General features: G+C 43.8%; 2 protein-coding genes across 3 annotated transcripts in view; both read right to left on the bottom strand.

Moving 5' to 3' along the window:
- Nucleotides 1-1,588: 1,588 nt before the first annotated feature.
- On the bottom strand, nt 1,589-6,739 carry ddx5 (DEAD (Asp-Glu-Ala-Asp) box helicase 5). 2 transcript variants are annotated; one of them, XM_086132601.1, is made up of 13 exons: nt 6,571-6,739; nt 5,782-5,959; nt 5,557-5,653; nt 5,344-5,477; nt 5,197-5,262; nt 4,915-5,056; nt 4,680-4,840; nt 4,423-4,595; nt 4,201-4,311; nt 4,068-4,129; nt 3,936-3,995; nt 2,469-2,690; nt 1,589-2,321 (listed from the first exon to the last, which is right to left on the bottom strand). In XM_086132601.1, exons 1-13 carry the CDS (start codon nt 6,621-6,623, stop codon nt 1,942-1,944), a joined length of 1,839 nt encoding a protein of 612 aa, XP_085988727.1. In that variant the 5' UTR covers nt 6,624-6,739; the 3' UTR covers nt 1,589-1,941. The 2 variants fall into 2 exon arrangements, with proteins under 2 accessions (XP_085988727.1, XP_085988729.1); XM_086132603.1 differs by having other exon boundaries at nt 2,099-2,321; nt 2,456-2,690.
- A 1,001-nt stretch (nt 6,740-7,740) lies between these two features.
- Nucleotides 7,741-11,089, bottom strand: part of smurf2 (SMAD specific E3 ubiquitin protein ligase 2) — a 33,644-nt gene continuing 30,295 nt past the window's right edge. Inside the window, exons 18-19 of the mRNA XM_086132346.1 lie at nt 10,203-10,278; nt 7,741-9,991 (exon numbers count right to left, since the gene is read on the bottom strand). Of these exons, the coding sequence (XP_085988472.1) occupies nt 9,892-9,991; nt 10,203-10,278 (176 nt within the window). The 3' untranslated portion in view covers nt 7,741-9,891. The remainder of the gene's footprint in view (nt 9,992-10,202; nt 10,279-11,089) is intronic.

Here is an 11,089-nt window from a genome sequence, read left to right as displayed (position 1 = left end):
AGAGCGCTAACCGGAAGTAACAAGTTAGCTGCTCACATCTTACTGCCTTAACATTTGATAAATCTGACTCAGTCAGCGTAAAGTGTCGAATGTTGCATGCCCTTGCTTATTGGTCCTTTTTTTGTCCACTTCAACTATTTATGCTCTCACACTTATTCAAATAAACACAAATTTGTGATCTTGAAAGCAAATACCATTATAATTTTGATTTGTGATCGAAATACAATATGATTATTGTTGTAAGTGTAAAATTGAAACGTGTGTAGAATTATTCTCCTCATCAATAAGGTGTGAACTAAAATAGACCTGTCTGAGCCACGATGAGCCTGCAGGCGACCAACAATCAACCTTTTCCCCGTGACAGATGTTCTTGTCAGTCGCTGTAGCACGGCTGTCGGTCTCAACTGCAGAGTATGCGGTAGAGATGGACAGTGACATGAATGACACGTTTCGTCATGAAATGAGTTTTAAAGTGGCTGAAATGGCAAACCATATTTAAATGTTGATTACTGTTCTTATCAATGACAGCAAAAATGGAGAGATGACATTTTTAGTCTTTAGAATACAAAGATGTGGAAGGTCCCCACCCCCAAAATACTAAACATGTTCCTGACGAGTTCAAGTCAAGATGTGACATATTTCCAAAAAGGTGAGCTTGCATGCATTGCACACAAATGCCGTGGAATGTAGAAGAACGAGTCAATTGTCAGCTGAACATACGGATTACTATCAGCAATTATGACATAACAGCTCACCGGTATTCTGTGGTCTTGGTATTTTTGTGTACTTTGGGCTGAGCGTTACTGAAAGAACTTGTAAACGGAACGTAAAGCTCATCTGTGGATTTGTGCTGCACACGGAAACAAGGCTTTTTTTTTTTAATTTCCATTATCGTATAACTCAAGCAGTTCGTGAATTCATTTTTCAAATGACCCGAAAAAGCCAATTGAAATGAATAGCAAACGGAAAGACACAAGTTGCTGTTGATAAAGTGGACAGCGGCAAGCGCCGTAACGTGACTGGATGCCTCAATAGAAATGGTGCGACTCGAGCATGCTGCTCCGGCTCATGCTTGCTGTAGGTGTGTCGCATGCACGCCCACGCAACGAGCTCTCCTAAAACCACACCCACATTCATACAGTCACGGGGGTGGGCAACAAATAGGAACGAACACAAGAGCAGCAAACTTTACAGCAACGACAGACAGCACGAATAATGAGTGCGTGTGCGGGCTCAACTGATAAATGACGGCCACTCCAATACAGTACCACTGAGCAATCCTTCCATGAACATTGGTGAATACAATCGTCAGAATTACGCCCACAAAAAGGGAAACCTCCACTTAATCCAAATCGCCGCCTTTGTACCGCATTATAAAAGCCTTTGCGAAACTATACAAAATTGAAATCGATTTTTGACAAGGCTGCATAAAATGGCCAAAACAAACGTTCAATCGTTACTTCCGCTTCAAGTGCTTTAATTTTAACACTAAACCACTCCATTTTGGACCGCACTTACCAACTGTAAACGTCTGATGACACCCAGTGGCCAAATATGGCAACAATTATTTCAAACAAAAGAGCACATACAAAGTCCAACGTGTTTTGGTTTTATTGTAAAGATCATGCAGTGCACTTCCATGGTGGGAGGTAACATCACTTTCAAGGATACACATGAAAAGACAGTACTCCTGAAATTACTTAGTACAAAACATAACTAAACATTACAGAGGAATGTAACAAATTAAATAGCGAGAGTGGCAGAGGGGGGAACAAACAAACAAAAATATGTGCAACAACTGTTTGCACCGCAGACCTTAAAATGCTCACTAGGTTAGAGATGTTTGTAACCCTGTTGTGTAAATACAAAACAAAAAAGACACCCAACCTAAATTAGGAAGGTAACTTAAAAATCAACGCCGTAATAAATTACTTTGCATGTTTACTGGGGGAATTGTGGCGCCATTTGGTACGGCGCGAGGGGGAGCGGATGCTGCTGAGGGGGCTGTGGTTGGGGGAAGGGGAACGGGGCTTGAGTCGCACCGCCATTCTGCTGGGCTTGAAAGTTATTCTGAGGTGGGAAGGATGCTGGCTGCTGGTTAAACGACTGTCCATTGCCATTGTAGCCGCCGCTAAAACTGTTAGCGCCACCGGTGTCCCCCCCAAAACCTCCATTCTGAGTATTTGTGCTAAAGCTTTTGTTTGGTCCGCTGTCGTAACCTCTACTGCTATCCCTGTCCCTAAAATTGCCAAAGTCTCGCCTTCCAGATGAATACCGATCCCTGCGGTCAAAATCACCACCTCTGCCTCCCCTTGAACGACCTGCAAAGATAGCAGAGAAGCATTAATGGGACCCCTGGGGCATGTTGAACTCAACCAAATGTACCCTTAAAAAAATTGGCCTTTGGCAAAGGAATAAAGTGGCTGCATTTGACAGCACAGTTTCTGTATCTCACCAATTTGATTTACCTCCTCTGATTTCACCCATTTGGAGGAGCTTAGGGTTGATGGCCTGGTTGGCCTCGCGTAGAACAGAGATGAGGTCGCTGGCCTGCCTCACGTTGTTGGGAGTGAAGAAGGTGTAGGCAGTGCCAGTCTTTTGGCTACGGGCCGTTCTGCCAATGCGGTGGATATAGTCCTCAGAGTTGTTGGGGTAGTCAAAGTTGATGACAAATTTCACGTCCTCAACATCTGTAAGATTGTGGTGCGGTGTGGCAAAAGGGCAGAGGAGGACAGCACACAAAGGCGTGCACCAGCGCCACCACAACAACCAGATCAAACAAAGCACTGTTAGTTGCGTCATGGGTTGGGAATGTAAAAAGGGCTGAAAACACTCATTAAAAAGCCGCATTCAAACATATGGTGAGACTACAGTGGGAAGAGAGAAACAATGCACACTCCAGTCGCTTCTAATTGAGGGGAATTAGGAGGAGAGGGGGGGAAAAAAAACGATACAAAAAAAAAACACAGATGTCCTCCAAGTTGTGACCAAACCATCAAAAAGCAGATCACAAGCCTTACCCTTCATTGGAGCGTGCATTCACTAGTCCGTTCCCATCGCAGCGCACCCCCCAACAATGTCTACACAGTAGGGCTACTATGCTCACTACTGCCTCCTCGTGTCAGTGCTTGACTCAATGTCCATTTGTCAACGTACACTGGTGAGGTTACTAAGTTCATACGGCAGTCTCTAGCCAACAAAGTGGAGATGTGAACTGGTTTGCAGGATGCCTACAAACAGCGCACCCCAGTCGCCAGGGCCAAGTTAATCCCAGTGATCACACAGTCTCTCGTTGGCAGGTCTCGACATGACTTTTCAAACGCAGGCGAGGGAGGAGTGTGAGCTTGGAATTTGTCCAACTAGCATGTCCCACTGTCACCTATAGCGCCAGTAGCCATGTTACTGCAGAGGTGAGATTCCAATCGATCTTACAAGCTGCTCGTCCGACGCAAGTTGAACTGCAACAGCGACGCCACCCATGCTTTACAACAGGCCTACACAACCGAAAGCACCTTAGGAATGACCCGGGACTCGCTTTTGTCCAGACAACGCGACGGGGCTTTCAGCTGGGACAGTTACAGAGCCTGGGTGTGTGACACAGTCCAAACCGTTGCCAGAGAACAGTCGAGCGTGGAGGGGAGGAACTGTGGCCTTCCCCGCTTTTAGTTAGGCCAGCGCGTTGTATGTTGCACTCGGACCTTGACACCTCTGCTTATGTGCACGACTGGGAGACCCGTGCCTCGCCAGTCAGGACATCTCCAAGAATCCTCCTTCCCCCTCTGGACACCTGGGCTTGTCATGCCAAGGCCCTGCCATAAACACTGCTCCTTAGGCCCATGGGAGAGACTCAGAGAGAAGCAGAAGAGTTAAAGAAAGCCAATATACTTTCCTCTAAAAAATTCAAAACACTTCAGTGCTTTACGGGGGATACTGACCTAGACCACGAGATGCAACATCTGTAGCAATCAGAATGGGAGCCTTTCCATATTTAAATTCTGGAACAAACAAGCAGATGTTGGGACGCTCCAGTTTGTAAATGGTCAACTGGTAAATAAGAGCACACTCACCATTAAGAACCCAGTCTCTCTCCTGCTGGCTTTTATCTCCGTGGATTCCCATTGCCGGCCATCTGAACAAATCAAGAGCATTTCATTCACGCGTTGCCAGAGAGTAGTGCTTATTTAATGCTTCCCAACCTACCCGTCTCGCCTCATTCTTCTTGTCAGGTCATCGCATCGCCTCTTTGTCTCTACAAAGATGATAGTCTTGTTCTCCTTCTCGCTCATAATTTCCTCCAGCAAACGAATTAGTCTTTTTTTTTTGGCGGGGGGGGGGGGGGGGGGGGATGATAATTCAATTTTATGCTTGATCGTCTCCAAGAGTTCAGCCTTGCAATGATATGTCACTGTGTCGTGTACTAACTTGTTCTCTTTCTCGCCATCATTGCACACATCAACAATCTGAAGGATGTTGTGGTTTGCACTGAGTTGCAGGGCCCCAACATTGATTTGCACGTAGTCTTTGAGAAAGTCTTCAGCCAGCTGACGTACTTCTTTCGGCCAGGTGGCGCTCCACATCAGCGTCTGACGATCAGGCTGCAATAAAGACAAATACGGCACTGATCAAACCAACACAGGCCAAATGGGATTCTGACATGCAAAGGACAACTTGAAACGTACTCTGATCTGGTCAACAATTTTCCTGATCTGTGGTTCAAATCCCATGTCCAGCATTCTGTCAGCCTCGTCCAATACGAGGTAGGTGCAACGGCGCAGGTTGGTCTTTCCTGCTTCAAGGAAGTCAATGAGCCTGCCTGGAGTTGCGATGCAGATCTCAACACCTTTGGCGGGAAAGGAAACAATTAGGAGAACGGGAGACACACAGCCTTCTGCTCAATTTTAATCAACAGCTCACCTCTCTCAAGGTCACGAATTTGCGGCCCCTTGGGGGCTCCTCCGTAGATACAGGTGGACTTAAGGCGAGAAGCTCTGCCATACTCGGCAGCCACCTGTTGCACCTGCTGGGCCAGCTCACGAGTTGGGGCCAGCACCAAGCACTGACATCAGAAATATTGGATTTACACACAAGTTCGACCAGCAACACAGGTTATACAGGAAAACCACATCGTTTTAATACACGTTTTTGATTAGCACCCACTAATCTGTCAAAAGGGTTCTAAACAAAATCAACACTTACAATAGGTCCATCACCGCGCTCCAGGAAAGGCTGGTGGTTGATGTGAACGATGGCAGGCAACAGATACTGTACAGAAGATGCAAAGCAATGACACGCCTTTCAAGAATTGCTACACCCTCCATTTAATCTCAAATCACGTCAACCTACTGAGAGAGTTTTGCCAGAACCAGTCTGTGCGATGCCAACCATGTCATTGCCACTCAGTGCTAAAGGCCAACCCTGAGCCTGAATGGGAGTTGGGTCTGTCCAGTTTTGCTTGTTGATGACATCCATAACATACGCTGGTTTGAAGGACAAAAACATTGAGACATGTTTTCAAATGCAACAGCTTCAAAAGCCATCAATGTATTCAGCACTTACTTGGAAAGCTTGCTTCGTGGAAATTCACAATTGGATTCGGGCAGCTTCTCCCTTTCACGGTGATCGTTTTGGTCCTTCTATAATTTTCAACTTCTTGCTATAGCGGTGAAGAACGATGAAAAAGAATTCAATACGGTGGCCATATGTGGATTACATAACGCAAACACGTGTAGCGAGCTCACACACGTGTTGCGTAACACAAACTAGCATTATGCCTGAACCCACCAAAGGCCTCCTCGTTACGTCCGGGTGCTCCTGGTAAAAGTTCTTTTCAAACTTAGGAAGCTCGTCCAGATTCCAATGTTTCTTTCGCAGTCGTTCACCAGGGTTGCCGAACTTCGATCCTCCTCCGCCGCCGCCGCCGCCTCGGCCACCACCAAAACGATGCGGGCCGCCGCCGTAACTGAAACACAAGGTCGCTCAAAAATTAGCCACATTAAAGCGATTCGATCGAGGGCATCGACGGTCCACTCGAAGAAAAACGTCTTAACCGAATCACTGAGATAAAAGGTTCTGTTATATACTTTCCTTCCCGTAGGAGAACAATGGAAAGAAGCCGGCATTTTGTATGTGCTTCGACATTGCCACATGGCGAAAGAACAGACTATCAATATCTGCCAATGACGGGCGATCAGTTCAACAAGACCCAAGACTTGCCATGGGCGTGAAATAACTTTCCTGAATGGAGGTCCGTCTTTGGCCTTCACTGGCTAGGACCACGTCTCACAAGCGAACAAAGTAGTAGCTTGCAGCTAACGAAAGCCGCCATATCAGGCACGAGGCCAGACGAGGCCTGGACCCAAAGACGCCAGGCTGTCTTTTAGCTTCCATCGTCGAATACACGTGGCAACGGTTATTCGCGAGGGGAATTTGTCAGTATCAACAAAAATCGTTAGATTTTGTCAAAATTGACAAAGCCCCACAGTATTCAGTATTATTTCCGTGGTTCGGCCCGGTCGGCCATTTTCCACGAGGGGAAAAGCCGCCTTAAAGAAACGAAAATTGTGTACTTACCCTCGATCTCTGTCCCTATCTCGGCCACGATCTCTGTCGGAATATCCTGGCATGTTGACTAGTGTTTTTGTGGAGCGTCGATTCAAAAATAAGATAGACTAGTTTGATCTCCTATTTGCGTTAACCTCGGTGGCGGTGATGAAATGCCGGTAAAAGAAAAAGGAGGTCCGGTTTATATCGCAAGTGGAAGTTCGACTTCCGCCGTATTCATCCGCTCAATTTTTTTGTCCCCTTAACTTCAGCGGCATGAAATAGCAGCAAATAGGAAATTAACTTGTTGACATCTCAACGTTTCTTTGCAATGTGTGTTTATATGAAACTAAATAAAAAGGTGAAAAGACGAAATTTCCTTTTGGCCTTATGTTTCATCGAGTCGCTAACTCCGAAGAACCACTGAAATGGCGGATGAATATGTTCCAAACGAAGTCAAGTAATGCGGTCCCTCCAGAAAAAAACACACACGCACACACAATGACATCACTAGGCCCAACCCAAACGTGACGAACACTTCATTCTATAGTCGGTTTATCGTTTGCTTCAGTTTAAAATTATTAATTCATTATTCTTTGGTAAAATTGCCTTTCTATTCTTACTTAAAGTCTCCACAAACATGTTCAAATGCCACGTTTAAATAAAATAAAGCTAAATCATTTCAACTTTTTTTAAAACCACATGATAAATAAATTATAGATCTATCCATGATCTGTTTTGTTTATTCTCACGAGGGTCGCGTGCGTGCTCTCTTCAAGCAGTAGGCGGGGTACACCATGAACTAATTGCCAGCCATTTGCAGGGCAAACAAACAACCATTCACACTTAATAGTCAGACCTAGGGACAATTTAGAGTGTACCATTAACCTACCATGCATGTTTTTTTTAAATGTGGGAGGAAACGGGAATACTGTAACTGGAGAAAACTAGAGATGTGCAATTAAGAGAAATACAGTATATAGCACAACAACGACGTTACCAAAAAACTGGACACTAAGTGGATGAAAAGATAAGAAGGAAAACCAACTAAAACTTTTCCACACAATCCCATTCATATGTAAATGTTATCACGTTATCAATCTATCCAAAGCTCATGTTAACAGGCAAACCCCCGTGTTGTAAATACTTAGACTAAAATGAAAAAGGGCAAACTACAGAAAGAAAGGAAGAAAGACAATGTTTCTTTGTACAAGGCCTTACGCTGTTAGAGAAAGGCGAGTTTAATTAGAACTAATTACACACAAAAATTAAATACTCTTACAAAATGGTAGTGTTAACAGACATCAAATTGCATCAGTCAGCAAGGAGAGATAATAGTCCTTGTGGATCATGCTAAAAAAAAAACAACAACAACAACAACAAAAAACCAAAAGGCAAGAGCTGCAACTCTTGACCTTTTCTGGTTTGATAAGAACTTCAATTCTTCAGTGAGAGGCAGCAATGAGACGGCATTGGATAAAGTACTGTGGGAAGTGTGATCGATCTGCTTGTGCACTGGACTTCTAAGTGGATGAATATGGCCTTTCGGTCACAATTTGATACCCATAGCAACCTCCCTCTGGTTTTGTGCAACTCACCCCCACCACCCATTAGGACAACATCAGTTTCTAATTAAGTTAAACATAAATTACAGGTTGTTTGATCCACATATATGAACAATATATTTTTACTGTACAAAGCACCATGTGAGGACATTTGTCACTTTGCATACACTTGTTTACATTAAAGAACAACATAACAGTTAATTTCTGTGTGTGTGTGTGTATGCAAATGTGAAGAACAGTCCACGGTCAGAGAGATTGCTAAACAGGCAGCATCTTTTCGAAAACATTCTCAAGAATTTTATGCTGAATGGAAGAAAACAATCTTACAAATGGAACATTATTAACAGAAGAGTGTAACAGGAGGCCATCTCATTCAGCTCATGTCCAACCAAGTGTTTCAACGTGCAACACTTATGCCGAAACAATGAACGTGGATGCTCATTATTTCGAAAATAAGGTACAATGGTCAATTTGCTTCTATGTAGTTGTTAAAAACAACAATACAAGGTCCGCATTATGACCCCTGAGAATGTGGCCAGAGACTTATTCTGTTTTATTATCATTATTATTATTTTTGGTGGCATCAATTGTGTATGTGGGCTTTGTTCGAAAATCAATCAATCAATATACGTACAGGTATATGCGCGCCAAAGTCAGGCAAATGCGGATACTATTTAACACCAGATGGTATTAAAAGACTTTTGAGTCGAAGAACAAAAGCGTGCATTTGAAAACATGCATAAAGCCCTGTTCATGATGAGTGGCAGTTGATTGAAGGTTAAAAAAAAAAAAAACAATTAAACAAAACATGTTACTGAAGTGCCTCCAAAATGATAGCAATATATTTTAAAGGGCCTGCTCGGTTTGACAAAGATTCAACAATGGCTATTTTGGTGTGTATGTGTGTTTATGATTTGTGAGCCTCTAAGATATACCTCCTATTAAAGATTAGAAAGTGATAAATAAACCCAAATACTGAGTGAAAATCAGCTTATTTCTGTTCTTAATTCCTTTTATAATTTAAACAGTAACACGCTGTATTTTTCTGAAACAATGGATGGAAATGGGGAGATGCGATATATCTATACCTACACATAGACATAGATATCTATCAGCAATAAAATAGATCTACTAGAAATGTACTCATTTTCTTCCATTACCCCCGTTACTATATAAAAATAACCCATTGCAAGCACTTGGTTCATGTATACACGGTCAAACAAACTGGTGGTCGATGAGTGACAATGGGAATGCAGTTTGTGCAGCGACTCACTGTGTTGCCTGCCGCCGTCTTTGGAGAGCGATGAAAATCTGTCCGCCAAATTCAGACTCATCGTTGCATCCGCACACGCGGTATCCCTGTTGGCCGGGCACGAACGCTTGCTCCCATGTGATCAGTCCAAGGCACACCCCATGTCGAGAATTAATGTTTGCAAGTGGTGATGATATACATCAATGAAATTACCCTGTACTCGAGCAAATGAAGCACGCGTGTATCTGCGGTTGTTGGTTCAGAGTGCTCCTTGCTACATGGAATAGTCGTCGTTTTAAAACGCTTGAATGAACATAGAAAAAGAGGAAGAGCCGACCAATATCCTGCATGTTCCACAAGTTAGTAAATAGTCTGAGTTATTAGCAGCTGCAGAGATTTTTTTTTCTCCCCCCCATAACAAGAAAGGCCATTGAGCGTTCGATGTTTGTGTGAAAAAAAAAAAAAAAAAGGGGGTGGGATCATGGCCAAACCATGCGACTTCAGCTGTTTGTTGCACCGCGGCTCATCGCAGAGTCACTCCACAGCAAAGCCACACGTCTCCTCGATGGCGGTGAGCAACTTGTCATATAGTTTGTCATAGCTTTCGTACGGAGGAATGTCGATCCGATTGAAACTGTAAAAATAGGAGAAGATGATTAGTTTTAAGAAACTTTAAGAAGTTCAAGGAAATGGAGACGAACGAGTACAGAGTCAAACAACAGACATTTCAAGTCGCGTGAGCATTTATTCCATAGCACCAAGTAAGTTGTTTGTCTTTTTCATGACTTTTCCTGCAGAAGGCAGTCGCAGCACCTCCAAAAATATTTCTCAAACATTTTTCTCACCACGTGTGGGCTTTGGGGAGGTTGTTGGTGTTGGCATCAATCTGGTGTATGGTGAAGAGCCGTGGGCCAGCAGCACCTACATTCAAGGAAAATAAAAGAACACTTCAGTCAAAATCCACAAGCGGGCACTCACTTCTACAGTCCACATTTGCACCATTATTAGAGATATACAGACGTGTTTTGAGCTGTAGTTGTAGTGATGCTGGGCCCAATGTGAAGAGTCGGCTTCTGCGGCAAGCCTTGGTCAATTAACTCATTCAGTACCAGCCAATTCTAGACCAAGTCTGAAAAGACGTTTAAAAACGTCTTTGGGAGTGAATGAGTTAATGCCACATTTTTCATTGTTTACTAATTCATCAATTGATCCGTTTTGATGTGGGACACACGAGCCATGTGTGAAGCTGGCATACATGAGACAAAAAGCTGCATGATTATTGGACAGGAGGCCATGATGTATGAGGTGGGATTGAATAGTTCGGAATGACTTTTCAGAGTCATTCAAGGACAGGAGGCCAACAAAAATGAATTAGTGGGATGCAACGCTCAGGCCAGATGAGCAGAGGCTGCCATCAAGCTGGTCCCATGATGGCGGCAATACGTCCATTTATCACAATCAGTGCAAGGTCACCGATAAAAAAATGCAGCAAGTTAATATTTGCAGGGGAAGTTTTGGTTTTTCATTCTCTTTTGAGTTTTAGCCCTGGAAAAAAAAAAGGTAAACATTATTGGCTGCCCATGAGATAACAAGAGCTCCAAGTGTCCTCCCGATGACTGAGCGCTTTGTCTGACTGCGGCACTATCTGCCAGCAGGGCCCCTCTGTTGCCGATTCAAAGGTGACGCTGTCTTTCAACAAGCACTCCCATCTTCTCCTCATTAGTGTTGCTTT

The sequence above is a fragment of the Hippocampus guttulatus genome, chromosome 16 (genome assembly GCF_054856545.1).
Source record: "Hippocampus guttulatus isolate MCC_2025c chromosome 16, RoL_Hgut_1.0, whole genome shotgun sequence".
Taxonomy (NCBI): domain Eukaryota; kingdom Metazoa; phylum Chordata; class Actinopteri; order Syngnathiformes; family Syngnathidae; genus Hippocampus; species Hippocampus guttulatus.
The sequence above is the reverse complement of the archived record's forward strand: the minus strand, read 5'-3'. Positions and strand labels throughout refer to the sequence as shown.